Source organism: Pelodiscus sinensis, chromosome 2 (genome assembly GCF_049634645.1).
Source record: "Pelodiscus sinensis isolate JC-2024 chromosome 2, ASM4963464v1, whole genome shotgun sequence".
NCBI lineage: Eukaryota > Metazoa > Chordata > Testudines > Trionychidae > Pelodiscus > Pelodiscus sinensis.
Genome location: NC_134712.1, coordinates 170437917 through 170457400, shown reverse-complemented (window position 1 = coordinate 170457400; position 19484 = coordinate 170437917). Strand labels below are relative to the sequence as shown.

Sequence of the window (19484 nt, the reverse complement as noted above, 5' to 3'; positions counted from 1 at the left end):
GTCACCTTCACCCAACTGCATTTCTTTCCTTTCTTTTAATTCCTTCCTGAAGCTACTGCTGCTCTATCCAGGTGTAGAGTTCTCAGGCTTTAGCAAGAGTGCTCTCAATTTGGGATTTATAACCCGCCTCCCAAGCCCCCACTCAGGATTAAGCATGTGTTAAATGCTGTACAGACAGAGACAGGGTAAAATCCTACTCCCAGTGAAATTAATGAAGTCAATCGGACTTTTTCCAGAAAAATGACATGACTTCATCCACAGTTCCTGTCAGCACCTTACTTGTTATGGAAGGGGCTTGTCAGTTGTTAGATCTATACTAAGGAACTTGCAGAGAAAACTTTTGCTGCTGCTAAATGAGTTCCACGCTCACATGGTTATGGGCCCATCTATGATGACTGTTGATATCTTGGCAATGAATGCTAATACAAAGAGATGGTAAGCTGAGAGATGCCTGGAACTGTGCACACCAATGACTGTATTTTTGTACACCATTCCCTGTTCATTATTTTCTTTGTCTACCACCTCCGTCTCTCTCAATTGGGAATTGTTTCCGCTTCTTTGGGACTGTCTCCTTGCTCTTCCTTTTTAAGAAAGAAGGATTGTGCCCTAAAAATATTTGCATTTTCTCATGGCTATGACCTCCTAAGCAGAAACCTTCACTTTACATAAACTGGGTAAAGCCCTCTACTTTCAGCTGATAGCACCTGCAACTTTTTTTTAAAATAAAGAACAAAACGTACAAGTAACCAACTGACTGTAGTTAATTTGTAGGCCAATAGCACTTAGTCCTAACAGATCATGGTGGTACTGTGCTCGACAAAGCAGCCATCAGGAAGCAATCAGTGCTGCACCTCTCTTTTCTTGAGAGAGAAAGGGTGCTAAAACTTGGCAGTATTACAGCACATATAAGCTCTACCAGTCAAAGCAGCCAATACCCTGAAGTACCACCTGCTGTATGAGTCTAGGAAAGAAAAATAAATAGAAGTGTCAAAAAGAAAATCACTCATGGCATAACTATGTTTGAACAAGCCACCTGCAATGAACTGTGTTCCCTGATTTTTAATGTCACTGATAAAAATAGTATACATATTATGTATGATTCATCAAGGTCTTCGGTGACATTGCTTGAAGCCACTACCCTTTTCTAATTTTTTGCCATGTACCTATTTATTTCAACATCAATGAGATACGCAGGGGAGAATCCAGGCCTGCATTAGTTAGCACAACTGAACAGCAGCGGCCATGATAGGAATAAATGTCACTAATTGATATTCAGTGTACTAACTGGGTGTTGTAAGCTTTGGATCTTATATACCTCATGCCACTATATATTCATATCCTAGCAGGGTTCATTCATTCTTTAATTCTGAATGTACCAAGAAATTTATTTTGGGATGAAATCTTAGACTCACTTGATCTTTTCTGCATTAAAATAGGAGATCCACTTCTTCAATGTGTATTAGATAAACACAGAGCTTCATGCTTCTCACAATGGAAACCAACTTTCACCAAATAGTGTCCTCTGAATTAAATGCAGTGCAGGAAACATATCCTAAACAAGACTATAAAAGAGTATTAGATTCTGGAATCCAGGAATTCTGACTTTTAGACTGAATACATAAGTCAGAATATCCCTCTACAAACAAAGCCAAAAGATTTGGTTCAGAGTATTTCAGAATGTGCACTCACAAGAATGTTCTGGAAACTGCACCTATCTGATGACCTACAAAATCATTCTTTTCTGTAAAATGGGTGCCGTTAGGTGTCAAACTAGACTAGGTAGGATGTCAGTGGCAAGGGTTCACCAGCAGCAGAGCAGATATGCATTTTGCCTATACTTAGAATGTACCAAGCACACCACAGTACGCCATGCTGCTCAGTCATGGGATGGAAGGATGTTCTTAGTTCTATACATGTGACTAGTTGCCCCCTACTATACCTGCTGCATACCTGTTTGCCAGTGAAGACTGGATTCGATCCCATGTCTTACTACTTTTTTTTTTAAGACAGTCTGAAAGTCTCATGATAAAATCACTAGGACAAACCACTACTCTTATGAGAAGTGCCATTTTTTCTGCCCTACTAACGGGCTGTGCACAGAGCTCCATCCCTGAGGACGCTGTATTTCAATGCTCTTCTGTGTGTATTGTTTCTGAAACCTTGGGATAAGCGATTGTAAAAAACAATTTACATTTGTTATTGCGTTGATTACTGAAAAAAACCCTCTAAAATCACATATAACCCTTAAATACGTTGACTTTTGATTGCGCTCAAATGTGTGCTGGGGGGAACAAAAACAAGAACATCAGGATCTGGCTTTTATCGCCATTTTGGTGGAGATAAAAGTTTGGATGAAATGGAGGGGGGAAGAGAAGAACACTAAAGGAGGAGCGTAGAAGGAAATTAAAAACTAACAGTACTAAAAAAAAATTTCAATTAACTACTGTTTATGTATCTGATTATATTGAATGTGCCGAGAATGAATCAAGGCCTATGTGAATATGCAGGAAAGGTCAAAAATTAAAGGTAAGAATGAGAAACAAAGACTAGGTAGAGATTAAATTGCACATGAGGCACATATTGTTCTGGTCCATAAAAAGGTCAAGTAAACAAAATGAAAAATTAATCTGTATGAGCTGGCAAGATAATTTCTTTTCAGAAGAGGTAGGCGCACTTACAAAATTAATGAACTATCGCTTTAAAGTAATGAAAGAAGAAATGTCAATGACAAATACTTTTCTAAGGTTGCAAAGAGATGGGAAGGAAATCTCACCCATGCCAAAGCAGATGATTTGGTCACTGAAAACCTCTAAAGATAAAAAAGAAAATTCTAATGTCAGCCAGAAGTTAATCCAAGTGTCTGATTGAATGAAGCAAATAGAGCAGGCTAGAATCTTTAACTTATGTAAATAAAACCCTTATTGGCTGAACAGATCAGATAATTAAATTCAATTTTCATAAATATGGTGCTTGGAAACCAGATGATTAACTTCTACAGTTGTGACCCCAAAAGGATGCAAGCACAGCCATTGCAAGTGCCAAAATGAAACTATCAACAGTAAGGTCTCTTGTATTATTATGAAAGTTCTCCCTGAAAGATTTGGAAGTAACCTTTTCATTTATAAGTTGTCTTATTTGTTATTAATAAAGTCATGGGGTAGAAAGATAGGCATGAAAGACACTTCTTGGTCTCTGTAAAGCTATTCAAACTGTTCTAATTTTCAGCCTAGTTCACTATGGAGTTGCTAGCTAACAGGAAAGAGGCACATGTGTGTGTCCTGACTGGCAACAGGGACAGCTGCTGCAAATGCTTCTAGAGCTACATAGCTGTCTAATGGGTACAGGACCAGGCTCTAGAATGGAAGCCACCATGTACCTGCTTTTCTTCTCTTTCATGTCCTTCCAACTCAAAATTCATCCCAAGAAGGTGGAGTGACAAGTCCCATTTCTTCAATTAAAAGAAGCACAGAAGGGATGTTTTGTCTCATTTTACCACCTTAATTATTCACTGGGTGAGATCCTCACACCACACACACACACACACACACACACACACACACACACACACACACACACACACACACACACACACTTCCAAGCCCCATGTTTATGGATAAAGTATCCAAGCCCCATGTTTATGGATAAAGTAAAGAAGCCCTAAAAGCTGGAAGAGGATTCCTCCAGAGTAGCCAGAGTCTTCTGGCAACCCTGGGCACGTATATGTCAGTGGGGCAAATACCAGGGAACAGTGAGGGGAGGGGACATGTGCAAAGGCTGGACCCAGCAGATCACCTCAGCATTGGAGCCCAGAGGAAGCTGCTATTGCCCAGACAGCACTGGAGACCTGTCTAAGGTACACCAAGGAAGTGCTTTGATTGGTAGGGTGCAGCAATGACTTAGTGTCATCACGGTGACCTCCCTGTCTAGACAGAGAGTTTTGTGCTGCTCTTAGAGCTGCAGTATAGGATCTCCCTTTATTACAGAGCTGGGCAAGTGTTCTGGACAAATAGCTTTTAACAAATTCTCTTTTGGTTGGCCCTAAACTATCCATAAATTGTACTCTGACAACAGCCATGACTATCATTACTTGGTAAAAAGGAAGTAGCAAACCAGTGTTCAACCTCCCTCTGCCTGACATGGAGCAGGGATTTGCATTTGTTTCTTCTCTCATTATAGGGAAGTGCCCAAATCACTGATCCATGGATTTTTTGGGGTCAGAGTCTGCTTAGTTTTTCCTATTGAAACAGTTCTATATTTAATAAATAGTAGAACTGAAAAATGGGTCTCCTACCTGCTAAGTGAGTGTGCTAACCACCAGGCTAGAGAATCACACTCACACTCCTTCCCTAGCCCCAAGTTTATTCATTGTTATAAGTGACTCTGTTTTCATAATGGCAATTCATAACCAGACTTCCAAATAGATCTCTTCGATTCTATTGGCTTGTCCATGGGTGGTCAGTGAAGGTAGGGCTGGGGGAGGGAAGACTTCAGCCCTGCCCCTTCAGCTGAAGCCCCACCGCCAATGAGAGCCAAGTCATCTCCCCACCCCACCCCTCCACCACGAGGGGGAAGGAAGCTGGGTGGGCCTCAAAGCATAGAGAGGGTGTGCAGAGTGGAGTCCCAGCCTACCCAACTCCAGAGCATGGGGAGGGTGGGCGATGAGCAGCTCCAACCTCTCCTGTCCTGGAACACAGACGAAGGTGGAGGGTATGTGGATTCAGCCTCCTCGGCCAGGAACATAGGGAGGGCAGGCCCTGGGGGCAGCAACACTCCACAGCCAGCTGGGCTAGGCTGGCAGTTTGGGAGGGCAATGCCCACCCCTGCCTAGCATACCAGCGACCCATGTGCTTGTTGTCTTATCAGTTGGTAGTGATAGAAGGAAGATGTGGGTATATTGGTTCATCCCAGGATGGCTATTAGCCATCAATATGATAAGGGCCACAAAAATTCTAATACAGTCCAGAGGCAGGTAGGATCAGTAAAGACAGTGAAGTGTTATGTACCATAGTATGAGACACTGGTGAGACCTTATCTGGAATACTGTGTGATGAATTCAACTTAGAAAAGATGCAGACAAGGGATGCCCTAAGGAATGGAAAAACTAACTTATGAGAAGCAGCTCAGAGGTTTTTGGTTTTTTTTTAACCCCAACCAAAGGCTAAGGGAAGATAGAATTGTTCTCTGTAAGTATACCAGAGGGATAAATAGCAGGGAGGGAGAGGAGTAATTTAAGCTAAGCACCAACGGTGGAGGGAGGGGGACCCAAGAACAAATGGATAAACTTGTTGATGACTAGTTTAGGCTTGTAATTAGACAGTGATTTCTACCTCATCAGAAGAGTAAAGTTCTGGAATAGACCTCCAAGGGGAGGGGTGGTAGTGGTGGTGGTGGTGAGGGAGTGTAGCTCAAAAAACCTAACTGGCTTCAAGACTGAGATTGATGAGTTTATGGAGGGCATGGTATGATGGGGCTGCCTATGCATGTGGTCCGTTGGCAACTGCCGGTAGGAAAAATTGCCAATGGTGGGAGATGGGGCATTGGACAGGGAGGGCTCCCTGTTACTACAGATAACTTTCTCCCATACCTATCTGGTCCATGTTGCTTACATGCTCAGAGTCTGGCTGAATGATGTATTTGGGTCCCTGGATCAGACAGGAAGAAACCCAGGGTGTGGGGGGAGTTCCCTTTCCTCCATAGCATAGGGTGTAACATTTTTGCACTGTGTCCTTCCATAAACATGAGAGAAACAAGAACTCTGGAGATGTGGGATTTATCCCTACTTCTTCCACGGGTGGACTCTGACCTTGGGCAAATCACTTCAACTCTGCCTTGATTCTCCCCTCCATCTATAAAATGGAGATACTGGTGCTTACCTCTTTTGTACAGCGCTTTGAGATCTCCTGATAATAGGAGCTAGGTATTCGATTCTGACCCTGCAATTAGTGCCAAATAATCAGATCTCTGCCCCTACAAAGAGCTCAATGCCCATCCAGGGCCTTAGTTAAGTTCACTGCATCTCATAGCCTCAAAGATTATTTTATTTCCCTCTTTCCCTAACTCTAGTGTCATTTACTTCATTGTGATTCGAACCATATGGATGAAGAGTAAAGCTCATGCCGAGATTGTTTCCAACTGTTCTGGTGAGTCTAGACTTTTGAGAGATGGGCCAAACCCATAACATTCTGATGTGGGTCTTCAAGCTTTTGATCTCCTTAACGTTTGAGAGCAGCTGAACCCAGAGTCTTGGTGTGAGACTAATGTGTAATATAGTAATTTATTATTGGATAATAATTACGATTATTTTATTATATTGTATTATTTTTATTATTGGAATTATTTTTAATGGTTTTTTGTTCACTGACCATCTCTAACCTATCTGTACAATTTCCTCTTTCCTTGGACAAAGAAACCATTTTTACTGGAGACAGATGATGAGAAAAGAGTGAGATCCCCTATTCTCTCTATAGCTTCCATGTCTGGAACAAACACTTTATTGTCAAAACATTTTTTACTTTTGCTACATTTTGACATGTTTTTGCACTTCTGGAATCCAGTCAGCATCAGAAACACCCAAATGTCAAAATAACAGACTTGTTCTCCTGGGGTTTCTTTCCCTGTTCTGTAGGGTAAGAGGTTCAGACTGTTCTGATGTGATTTGAAAAAATGCCTGAGTTTTTTGGCAGCTATTTCTCTTAGCCTTAAGATGCACTGGATGTTTCCCACTCACTAGCTGTCACCATCTTACTCTTTCCCCTACTCACAACATTGCCTGATATGAAATAACCAATTAACTCTGAAGATTAAGTAGAACCAGAATATTGAGATAGGAAGGAGAGGTATGATTTAATAAAACAAACAAGCCAATGACATCACTTTAGCTGGGGTCCTAATTATACATAAGATTTTATTTTTAAAACCAGAGATTTACCTTCAACCCATCATTTTCCAAATACAAATATTTCACTTGTTTCTAGGGATGTAAAATCCCATTTAATTGTTTAACCAGTTAAATGTAGTGTTTAGCCAGTTAACCAATTAAAGGGGGGAGCATCACCTGTTCACATCCCTAATTGTTTCTAGGTATATTTTATTGCAAATGGTTACTTAAAGTGCCCCCCATCCAGGCATTTAGATTATTGTACCACTCAGACCTGCATACTCTAGTTACCAATAATAAAGTGATGCATCCAAAATTTGCATGCTAGCATATCCCACACTGACATGCATAAATCAGGTAAATTTGGGTATGCAATTTTGAATAGGTAAATGTACACATTTATACATGAGCAATAAGCACTTATGGGGTAAGATCAAAAATATGATGATGCTTCCACACAATTAGCATTGCATCATAATATCAGACCTATCAATCGCATAACTTGCAAAACTTTACCTCCACTTAGCAAATCAGAACAGATCTAGTTTAGGTTTCCAGCTACTCCACCAGTTCATAATTCAGTGAGGCTCAGGCAGCCTGAAAAAAGAAACCCATCTTGTCTATGGGCTATCGTTTCCTTTTTGGGCCAGTGCTTAACTTCCATTAATGTTAAATGTAAGCTCAGTCAGCTTCCAGATGGTACTTTTCACTGGCTACAAAACCATCTTGATCCTTTCAACCTGTTACACCAATTGTGCAGCCTCAACACGTTCTTGCAGTAAGACATGCAGACGACATTATATACACAGTGTGCCTTTTCCAAAGAGGTCATTAATGTTTCACTTCTAAGCTGAGGCGATGCAAGACAAGAGGTCAGTTAATAAATATGATCCCCAAATTTATTTACATTTAAAATGTAATTAACCTTACCTTATAGCTGCCATGGACAAGGATGCAGGCAGTCTTGCCTAGTAGTCAAAGAACGAGTCAGATGTAGCGGGCAGAACAGGCACCCAGGCTGAGGAAAGAAGTCAAGGGTCTGCACCAGAGTCAACTGCCAATCACTAAGCCAGGGTCAGAACAAGGAATCAAAGCTGAGGTCAGAGAGTAAACACCAGAACCGTGGGTCAAACTAGAGCCTGGGTCAGTAGTCGGAGTCCAGGATCAAAGACAAAAATGGCAAGAGGTGATTGGAGAGGATGCATAAAGGCAAGAACTGGAGGAGGAGATAAGGATCAAGCATGGAGGAGCACAGTGGGAACAGGACCAAAGGCAGGAAATAGGCACAAATCATAAACAAGGTTGGGTGCAGGCAAACAAGCAGGGTTGACTACAACCACAACAAGAGATCACCATGCTGCTGAGACAAACGTCTTATCCCTCCTTCTGGCTTAAATAGCTTGGATGTACCAATCAGTGGAGCTGGGCAATCCACCAATTAGGCCTCATGTGGGCTGAGCTTTGGCAGAGGCTATACTCCTACTAGCTCCTTAGCCTACCAGCCTTCAGTGGAGGTCTGGCCATAGCAGTTACTTGAGGTGTCCTTGGGCTGGGTTCAAGCCCTGTGACATCACAACAGCAACAAGAGAAAAAAATGGATAATCACAGTGAAATCATGTATATTATAGCCATGGCTTTGGTGTAATTATTCAATTATAGCACTTGATTTTCCTCTCAGTTACAGCAGTGCATCTTCCAGAGACTTGCATCTAACTTACAGCAGGGTAACTGAGAACAGAATCAGGTTCATGGCTTCTAAATTCAAGGCACGTTTTATTTCTGAGAAGCGGTTCAACATAAGCCCTTTCTCATTATTAAATAAACACGAGTAGGAGAAAATGTATGATTGATTACCTAAGGGATCAAAAACAGAGAAAAGGATTACTTAAGGGAATTGAGAGCATAGCTTTAAAAAATTCTTCTTAGTAAAATGCATTTAAGAAATGAATAATAATTATGTTTTCCAAAGTATTTTTGTGTGTGTGATGATGTCTAACACCTTTCACAAAGTATCACATGCAAAGTTGCGTGGCTGTTGCTGGGTAAGTTTTTACCTGGGCCACAATTTTGAAAGGTGAATAGCGATTTTGGGTGGATCAGTTTTTGGAGGCCCAACATTCAAGTGGGCCGGATTATCAGAATGTGCCGAATAGAGGTGGGCAGGAAATAGTGTTCCCATTCTGTGAGAGTTTTTGAGATTTCAAATGTTCATGCCTCAAAATCAGGACAAAAGGTCAAACTCTCAAAAATAATGAATGTATAGAAGAAAAACTAATATTATAAAGGAAAAATATTGGGATTGGGTCAACTGAAAGGTTTCATTTGATAGTTTTGAAATATTTTGTTTCATTTTCATTTAATTTTTTGGTTAATATCCTAGGGGGTTGTGCCCCCTGCTCGCTATGCTCACCAACCCCCTCTCTCTGGCCGCTTCCACTTCACTGACAGCGCCTGCTGATGACGTCATTCTGTTGCCCCAGCCCATGCAGTTCCTCACTCCCACTGCACCGTCTTTCCCTCTCCATGCCCACCCCAGTCCCTGCAGAACACCCAGCACGCTACACCCCGATAATCTCTCCCTGGGCCCAGCCCATTCAATGGCCCCCCTCCCCGCCCTCTGTGCCTCCCCAGCCCCTCCCCATGTCTAGCTCCTGCAATGCCCCCGACTGCTCTGTCCCCTATCCCTCCCCATGCCTGGGCCCTGCAGTTCCCCTCCCCTACCGCTTGCTGCACCCTGCCAGCCCCACCCCATGCCTGCACAGTCCCTGCTACACTCCCTGTCCATAGCACCATGCCAGCCCCTATCTGAGCCAGGCTCAGGAAGCTTCCCATGCCCTCTGCCCCCCTAATTCCTTCCCTTGCCTGGCCTCTTGCCTCTCTCTAGCTTCAGGGGGCTTTGCACAGCTACTCTGCATCCAAGAACATCCCCCCTTCCTCCCCCAGTAACATCCCTCCTGGGCAACCACCAGTCAGTAAATAACAATCGTGCCGAACCCAAATGGCGGGGGACAGGGCGGGAGCACAATGGTGGTGCCAGAGCCTCTTACTTGCTGCACAGAGGGTCAGGAGGGAGGAAGCCATTAGCAGGGAACTTGCCACATCCCGCCACTGCGCTGCCCTGGTGCAGACCAGGCTGCCCAGGGGCTCCCTCCACTCTGGCCTCACCTTCGAGGGAGATGGGTAGTGCACAAAGAGCCCTTTGTGGTGCGGCCAGTGCCCTGCGCCAGGGCTTTTCCACATTGCACCCACTGACAGTGCGGGTTGTGGCTGGGCCAGGTTTTCCCTCCTGTTTGCAGCACTCCAAGCTTGCCTTGGCTCCAGTGTTCCCTTTAAGCTGCAGGACTGCAGAGCTTCACAGCTGATTAGTCAGCTCCACCCAGACAGGGGCACAGGGCTCTAGGGTTGCCAGGTGTCCGGTTTTGAACTGCACAGTCCGGTATTTGAGTTCTCTGTCCGGGAAACAAATTGAGAAAATACCGGACAAAAAAATATTTTCTAATTAAGTAAGTTTTATTGTTATAATGAGTATCTGCACGTAGTTGCGTACTGTGTGAGCGTGTCTACCAGCCAGGCAGTACACAGCTACACAGTAGAGAGGAGGGGGGCGGGAGCGGAGCCAGGGCAGGATGGAATCCCCGGGGCTGGACTCGCCCATGCGCCCCGCCAGGACCGTGCACGGGACGGGCAGCATCCCAGGAGCTGCATGTGCCCAGGTCAGCCCCGCCCCCGGCCAGCCCCATTCCCCGCTGGCCAGTTTCCGCCCGGCGAGCCCCACTCCCCCCCTGGTCCCCTCCCATCCAGCCCTGCTTCCTGCTGGCCGGTTCCTTCCCCTGATCTTCTCTGGCCAGCCCCGCTTCTCCAGACCCCCTCCCGGCCAGCCCCGCTCCCTGCCGGCCGGTTCCCCCCACCTCCAATTCTGAGATCATGTGTGCCCGGTATTTTTTTGAAAGCCATCTGGTAACCTTACAGGGCTCCCTTCAGGGAGCTGACTGACGTGGGGCTGATTCATCATCTGTGAAGCTGTGCTGATGCGGAGCTTGAGGGAACACTGCTTGGCTTACCCAGCAGCAAGGCGCCATGCACTCCAGCCAGCACTCACTGTAATGGGCCGTCCCCAACTGAGCCTCCCTGGGGAAAATCTCTCCCACTTTCGCCTATCTCCCTCTCTCTAGCTGATTTTGCTTCCCTGAGAGAGCCTGTTAACTCTGTCATACAGTAGGAAAAATTCTCTCTCTCTCTCTTTCTGTGTATATATATATATATATATATATACACACACAGAGAGAGAGAAACTAATATTTCAAAATGTAAACTTCCAAAAAGCAACACTTGACCATTCAAAAATGTCAAAATGGCATTGATAATTTTAAAACTTTTTCCAAAACAAGTTGCCAGTAGGAAAATTCATCATATCAGACTCTTTCCCATGAAGCTTTGGTTTTGATGAATCAGCATGTATGAACATTAATAATGTTTTTCTGAAGATTCCCATTCAGTGCTAGCACTCTGTGTCTGATTGAAATTTATTTAAATTAGTGGAAGGTTGACCACAATGCATTGCCAGATTCTGTAACTCCATTGATCCTTGCATTTCCTGCTGGTTCACTAGAAATCCTATATTTGACCTTTTCCCCTCTTATTTCCCCAGATGGCAAATTCTGTGCCAGCTACACACACCGAGGTCTTATATCGAAGGCTAAAGTTAAAGCTATCAAGTACAGCATTGTAATTATTCTTGGTAAGTGAAAACCACACAGTTGGTACCCATAGCGGCAAAGAGAATGAAAAGAGCTGGAATAGATAAGAGAGGGATTTGACTGATTGATCCAGAACTTTGGTTGCAATGCGTTTAGAACTGCTTTTTTGCTATAAGCAATATAAATGGCTCATTGGCAAATAGTAAGGATATTTAGAAAGTACCAGTATGTTTAATTGTGAATGACTTTAACCTGGCATTGTATTTCTTCTATGTACATGTATTATTACTTCTACAGTGGCGTAGGTCCTCACTGTGCATCACAGACATACAATACAGGTCCCTTGCCCAAACTAGTTTCCACCCTACAGGTCTAAATCTGCACCCTTTGAAGACAAGATCCCATAGATGCTCATGCTGGGGATGCTGTTGCATTCTCCCCTCCCTCCTACCCCCCGACTTGAATTGGTTTCCATTATATCCAGAGTTTACAGTTTGGATCAATGGCTCTCAGCACCCCCACTCTACATACAGCTCCAGCACCCCAGCCAGGGCTAAATCCTCAACTGAAATAAACTCAGGTAGCACCATTGACTTCAATAGAACAAAACAGGTTATTTCAGATGTAGATGAGTCAAAGTGTCCTTGACTTCAACAGGAGCAATAACAGTTCCAGTAGTCACTGTTCAGTTGAGCTCATTTAGTCACTAACATTCAGCAGAATAATTCCAGATCCTCTTCGGGGCTGACTAATTATGGTACTGCAGTAGCAACAGATAGAGATGGCATTTAACTGCTAAACGTCCTTTCCCAGAAATCTACCTTTTAGGCTGCAATTACTCAAGAGTTCCAGTTAGTGTCTGTTGTAGATGTGGGTTTAGGTTTGTTGTAGCTGTTTACAGTTTTTTATGACCGGCACACTTCTTTGATGTGGTCTGAAATAAGAGCTCATTTCACATTAGACCATCCGACAGCCATCAGATGGTAATAGTTATCGGGCTCTGCTGAGCTGAGCTTCATCTGAATTGTCAAAATGAAGTATTAGGAATTATTATAATACACCTCAATATTGACCACTCCTGAGTCCTACCCAGAGAGAGCCAACTAAGCATTTTTATGACAACTGCCTTCTCTGTGCCACTTGTATCACAACACTGTCTAATTCTCATCTTATCCTCACAATTATGTAATTATATTTTAAAATTCATGTCTTTTTGTATAAATCCAACTAGTGGATATGTTATATATAAACACTTGAACACACACCCTGGATATTCCATTCACATTTAATGAGACAGCTTGTGGTGAGATACTACACAGTATGAGGAAATCAAGCAGACTCTGACCCTCACTGAATTCATAGATAGATTAGGAGAGGCGTATAAAAAGGGGCTAGCAAAGAGCTCAGCATTGCCAGCATGGCATTGAGAAGGAGAAAAAGGGACTCTGTTTCTGGAATTAAACGAGAGCTAAGATTTGTGCAAACATACACACACAGAGCTAGATATTAGAATGAAAATACAGTAATTCCTCATTTAACACTATAGATATGTTTCAGAAAATGACTGTGTTGAGTGAAAACATATTATGTGGGGTCAATTTTCCCATTGAAAATAATGGAAAAGGGGGGGGTTGCGTTTCAAGCGGTGGTGTCTGTTGGGACATAAGGTTGGGGGAGAAAGGGGACTGGGTTACAGCAGGGAGGGGAGGTGTTTGGCTCTGGGAAAAGTAAGGGGAGGAGAGGGGAGGGGGATTGGGTTGGGAGTATGCCCCTGTGACGGGTCTGCTGGGACCCGCATTGCGTCAAGCGAGGGGGGGGGTCACCGGGGAATGGCGCGGCGAGTGGTGAACCCTCTGCCGCTTTGCAGAGAGGAGGGGGAAGCCCCACGCAGCCGCCGGTGACGGGCCAGCTGGGGAAACCATGCTGCCAGCCTGCAAGTGGGGGTGAAGGACAGGGGGCAAGGTGTCAGGCAAGGGGGAGTCAGCAGGGAACGGCGCGGCGAGCAGCGAACCCTGCGTCGCTTTGCAGGGAGGCAGAGGAAACCCCATGCAGCCACCAGCAATGGGCTGGCTGAGGAAATCATGTTATTCCGGGGATGATCATGTAATTCAAAAAACGTTCCCAAAAAAATCGTGCTATCGCAAAAACGTGTTAAGCGGGCACGTGTTAAATGAGGAATTATTGTACCTCGTGGACTCACTTGCAGAGGAAGGATTTTAACTAGTATTTTAGGGACAGAGAATGACGTTACCAGAAAATGATGTAGTGGAAACACACTGAATTTTGATCTCTCTTGTGTAAGTTCAACTCCTTTCTAGAATGAGAATTTCCACTTTATCAAAGTATCATCTCAACCTCAAAAGAAACCTGCACAACTCTTTCAAAAGACAAGCCTAGGAGCTTGAATTCATAATTTTGCTAGACACTGAGGCTCTGTCTATACTACACAGTTTTTAGTGACATTGTTTAGTGAAACGGTCTCGCATGATATTCTTATCAATAAACGAGGCAAATACAACTTAGATGGGGCTACTATAAGGTGGGTGCATAACTGGCTGGATAATACTGTAACTACTCTCTGAGGATGGTTAACGGTTCACAATCCTGCTGGAAGGATATAACAAGTGGGGTTCCTCAGGGATGTGTTTTAGGACCGGCTCTGTTCAATATATTCATCAACTATTTAGATAGTGGCATAGAGAGTACACTTAAGTTTGCAGATGATACCAAGCTGGAAGGGGCTGCAACTGCTTTGGAGGATAGGGTCATAATTAAAAATGATCTGGACAAATTGGAGAGATGGTCTGAGGTAAACAGGATGACGTTTAATAAGGACAAATGCAAAGTGCTCCACTTAGGAAGGATCAATCAGTTTCACACATACAGAATGGGAAGTGACTGTCTAGGAAGGAGTACGGCAGAAAGGGATTTAGGGGTTAGAGTGGACCACAAGCTAAATATGAGTCAACAGCGTGACGCTGTTGCAAAAAAAGCAAACATGATTCTGGGATGCATTAACAGGTATGTTGTGAGCAAGACATGAGACATCATTCTTCCACTCTACTCTGTACTGATTAGGCCTCAATTGGAGTATTGTGTCCAGTTCTGGGTACCATATTTCAAGAAAGATGTGGAGAAATTGGAGAAGGTCCAGAGAAGAGCAACAAGAATGATTAAAGGTCTAGAGAACATGACCTATGAGGCAAGGCTGAAGGAATTTGGCTTCTTTAGGTTGGAAAAGAAAAGACTGAGAGGGGACATGATAGCAGTTTTCAGGTATCTAAAAGGGTGTTACAGGGAGGAGGGAGAAAAATTGTTCTTCCTAGCCTCTGAGGACAGAACAAGAAGCAATGGGCTTAAACACTGGAATAAATTGCCCAGGGAGGTTGTGGAATCTCCATCTCTGGAGATATTTAAGAGTAGGTTAGATAAATGTCTATCAGGGATGGTCTAGACAGTATTTGGTCCTGCCATGAGGGCAGGGGTCTGGACTCGATGACCTCTCGAGGTCCCTTCCAGTCCTAGTATTTTATGATTCTATGATTGTCGTGTCAACACAGCTGTGTCACTAAAAGTTAAACAATATAGGCATTGTTTCTCAGCTATTTTGCCAACGAAATACTCCCCCATGAGTGTTATTTGTATTGTTAGAAGGAGAATGTTTCTGCCAACCATACACTGTTCACACTGGCACTTGTGGCAAACTTTTGTCTTTCATTGAGGGGATGAGGTTTCCTCTAATCTTTTCCACCCATGTGTGAATTTTTTCCATCCATGTGCCGCACACATTTGTTATGTTCACTGAGGCATGTATGAACATGAACCAACAACTGAAACAAAACCTAGCTGTGGACACCCGCTAATCAACCAGGGGGCATTTGAATCTTTCCTGAATGGCCATATAAGCTCACAATTTGCAGGGAACCCTTGAAGGGAGGGTTAACACTTCAAAACAACAAAAGTGTTGTCATTCAATTGCCACTGTAAACATAGCCTAAAAATCAGGAACTGAGCAGAGATATTGTGTTTATGGCTTATTTCAACAGTTTGTAACACTAACTATCCCTGCTGTCCCCCTCCATTTTCTTTCCTCTCTAGGACTATAGAGATGTTCATGGGCCATTTCACTTTGAATGTTTCCCTGAAATGTGTCACCCACATGAGCTAAATAATCTGTCCCACTTTGTACTGAGCTGTGACTAAGTTTCTCAGACCTGAAGAAGAGCTCTATGTAAGCTTGAAAGCTTCTCTCTCTCATCTAAAGATGTTAAGAGATGGGTTTGTATCGACAATTTGTATCGACTACACAATTAGTCGATAAGGAGAGGCACTCTGTCCCAGCACGCACCAGGTCCAGGAGCTACCCCCACTGTGCCTCTGCATTTTAAATGTAGTAAGAGCTTCCTGCTCTTACTACATTTAAAATGCAGAGCTGCAGTGGTCCCAGTCCTGGCTCGCACCAGGTCCAGCAGCCACTGTCTGCGTGGGTCCCAGTGGGGAGCTGGGATCCCCTGTGGACAAGAGCTGCTGCTGGAGCATCCTGTGTTTGTGGCCAGCCCAAGCTGCTGCGGATAGGGACTGCTTTGCAATAGTAGCCCCTGTCCACGGCTGATGGGGCTGGCTGCAAATACTGGTTGCTCCGGCAGCAGCCCCTGTCTGCAGGGGATCCCAGCTCCCCACTGGGACCCATGCAGACAGGGGCTGCTGGACCTGGTGCGAGCTGGGACTGGGACCGCTGCAGCTCTGCATTTTAAATGTAGTAAGAGCCTCCTGCTGCTCTGCAGTATGTGGAGCAGCTTCTGCTTGTGGCGAGCCTGGGCAGCATCATGGGGAGATGCAGGCAGCAGCACGGAGACAGTGCTGGGGGAAACCGGCTCTTAAGCCAGCTCTCCCCAGCACCGGCTCCTGCTTCCCTTGCTGCCTCCGATACCGAGGCAGCGGGAGTGGTGGGAGGTAGGGAATGCAATGTTGACTTGACTACCTGATAGGCCTAGGCTTCTCAGTAGACAACTACTCAACTAGTCACTTACATCCCTACTCTCATTAACAGAAGTTGGTCCAATAAAAGTCGTTATCTCACCCACCTTCTCTCTCCTTACTCTCAGCCATTTAAAATGATCTCTGCGAGTGTGTAATACCCTTCCCACCCCGCACATACACATACAAAGCAGTAGGCGACAGATGTGTATGGTTTTGGCTTCATTGGCTACAGCTCTTCTCATCCGCTCCCATCTCTCACTGCCTTAGCCTTCAGGGTTACGTCAGAGTTCTGCAATCATCTCCATACCTGCCCGTTTCCAAAATAATGGAACTCAGCTGGTGGCACCTGCAGTCAGAGTCTTCCACAGTCCTTGCTGGTGCTGAAGTCTTTTTTCCTACATGAGCGAATGTCAGCTTTATGTATTACCACTTAAATTAGCAAGCATATTGGAAGATTAAACAGTTGACATCAGATTTGAGATCGAGCTGAGAGATATTGACACCCCACAGTGCTCCTGATTAATATATGAGGCACACACAATTCATGCAAAAAATGACACTGGGAAAACAACTATACATTGACTTCACTTTCAGCTGTTAGATCTGCGGTGACTAAGAAATGCAGACATCTGGGAAGCAGGGGATGAGGAGAGAAAATGTAGCAATTTGATTCAATGCTAGAAGCATGCTGATTGCCCAAATGGGAACAGTGAGCTTTGTCTACCTCACTGCATGTAGGGATAACATATGTCACTGGCAGAACAGAGGGTGAAGCACACCTGGGGGCCAGAGGAAGCCAGCACCCGTGCTTTGTATTTCAGTGGATGTTGGTAAATTAGGGATTAATTTCCAGCTTTCAGTCTCTGTCTCTCTCAGACATACAATAGGGATCTCAAGCAATTACAAAATTAAGCTCAATTGCACAATTTTAAAAAAAAATATTGTGGTTAATCACATGGTTCGTTGCACTGTTAAACAATAATAGCACATCATTTATTTAAATATTGTGGATGTTTTGTACATTTTTAAATATCTATTTCAGTTACAACACAGAATACAAAGAGTACAGTGCTCACTATATATTTATATTTTATTACAAATATTTGCACTGCAAAACACAAAAGAAATAGTATTTTTCAATTTCCCCCAAACAAGCACTGTAGTGCAATATCTTTATCATGAAAGTTCAACTTACAAATGCAGAATTATGTAAAAAAATAAATGAACTCAAAACCAAAAAAAGTCTTTAAAGCCTACAAGTCCACTCAGTCCTACTTCTTATTCACAGCCAGTCACTAATACATACACGTTTGTTTACATTTGCAGGCAATAATGTTGCCTGTTTCTTGTTTACAAATGTCACCTTAAATTAATTGTTAGCTATTATATACATCTAGGAGGACCTCTTTATGAATACACTTACTGGTAGAAGCACAATAATTTGTAGTTATTACATTAAAAATAAAAAAGCAGCTAGAGGAAGATTTAATAACGAATCGCTTAACTGGGACTTTCTAATAGGGAGAGAGATTCTTGCATGAGCAAACGTATATGTGGCCAATCTGTTTCATGGTAATCTTAAAAAAATCACCCCATCTAATTTAAGGCATTTTAAATCTCCCTCTTTCTTTTGCAGCATTTGTCCTCTGCTGGAGCCCTTACTTTCTCTTTGATATCCTGGACAACTTCAACATGCTCCCTGAGACCAAAGAACGCTTCTATGCATCTGTGATTATTCAGAATCTACCATCTTTAAACAGTGCAGTTAATCCCCTCATCTATTGCATCTTCAGCAACAGCCTCTGCCGTCCCTTTGGGTACTGTTTCTTTATTGCAGTATCTGTTGCCTAACACCTATCCCTCTCCCCTTAAAAAGCTGAAATAAAATAAAAGGGGGAAGGAGGACATAAATAAAATTTATACATTTTATCAGTTGTGCATAGATAATTCTGGTGGGTTAGTATTTTAATTTTTACCTTTTATTTTCTTTAGGGAAAGAAGAGCAAAAAACTTAGGGGGAACTTCCAGAGAGCGAACTGATCGGCAGGAGATGCATGCTCTCTCCAAGCCTGAATACATCTAGAGGGCACGTAACAAGATCACATCAGTACTGCCCGAGGAACGTTAACATCTCATTCTTGCTCTACAGCATATGGATTTTGGAATGGCATTGCAAATTCGTCCACTGTATCTCCGTCAGGCCACATTCAGCTCGGGGATAAAGGAAAGTTGCATGCCTTTACGCCAAGTCTGAATTTGGCCCTCAATTTCCAGAGAAGCCGTTGTATGTATCCAAGTGGTGTACCTAAATGTAAATAGATTTTATTGATCAGGATTTTCTATCTGTTTTTAAAGATTATCTTGTTGAAGCTCAATACTGCACAGGCTCATGCAACAAAGAACATTTAGAGCTAATTACAGACAGGGGCCTTATTTAATACATGCACAATGAAGTGTTGGCATCATCTCAGTTCAGCCCATAACACCTTCAGTTTAATGTATTGGTGAGATTTTGGTTTACATGCCATGATTTATGGAGTATGCAAAAAGTCAGTGGGGGAAATAGTAATTAATGGGCCAAAATATCTAGTGACACCAACTGGTGTAGCACCCTTGAGCTGTAGAATGCCCCTGATTTACAACAGCCATTGCTCTTTCCCCACCTGTTTAAGTAAGAGCTAATACAATAGTCATAAAACTAGTGCAGATGGATTGTATTGGTTTTTTTAAATATAGAAGCCTCTGTATTGCAATTGAAAGCCAGATCCCACAAACATGTCTGTGAGGAGTTCCAGTGAAATTAAGAGGACTATTCACACCCATATTCCTGTTTGTCAAATCAGATCTTATGAAGTTTAGGGTTGCCAGGTGTCCGGTATTGAACTGGACCGGTATTTGTGCCTTCTGTCCGGTAAATACATTGAGGAAAT

At 43.5% G+C, this 19484-nt stretch overlaps 1 protein-coding gene across 1 annotated transcript in view; it reads left to right on the top strand.

The window, feature by feature from the left end:
• The window catches only part of NPSR1 (neuropeptide S receptor 1), a 97167-nt gene extending 77891 nt beyond the window's left edge, over positions 1–19276 (top strand). Inside the window, exons 6-9 of the mRNA XM_075919805.1 lie at positions 6064–6140; positions 11526–11615; positions 18191–18371; positions 18547–19276. Coding sequence (XP_075775920.1) covers positions 6064–6140; positions 11526–11615; positions 18191–18371; positions 18547–18637 — 439 coding nt within the window. The 3' untranslated portion in view covers positions 18638–19276. The remainder of the gene's footprint in view (positions 1–6063; positions 6141–11525; positions 11616–18190; positions 18372–18546) is intronic.
• The last annotated feature ends 208 nt before the right edge of the window (positions 19277–19484 follow it).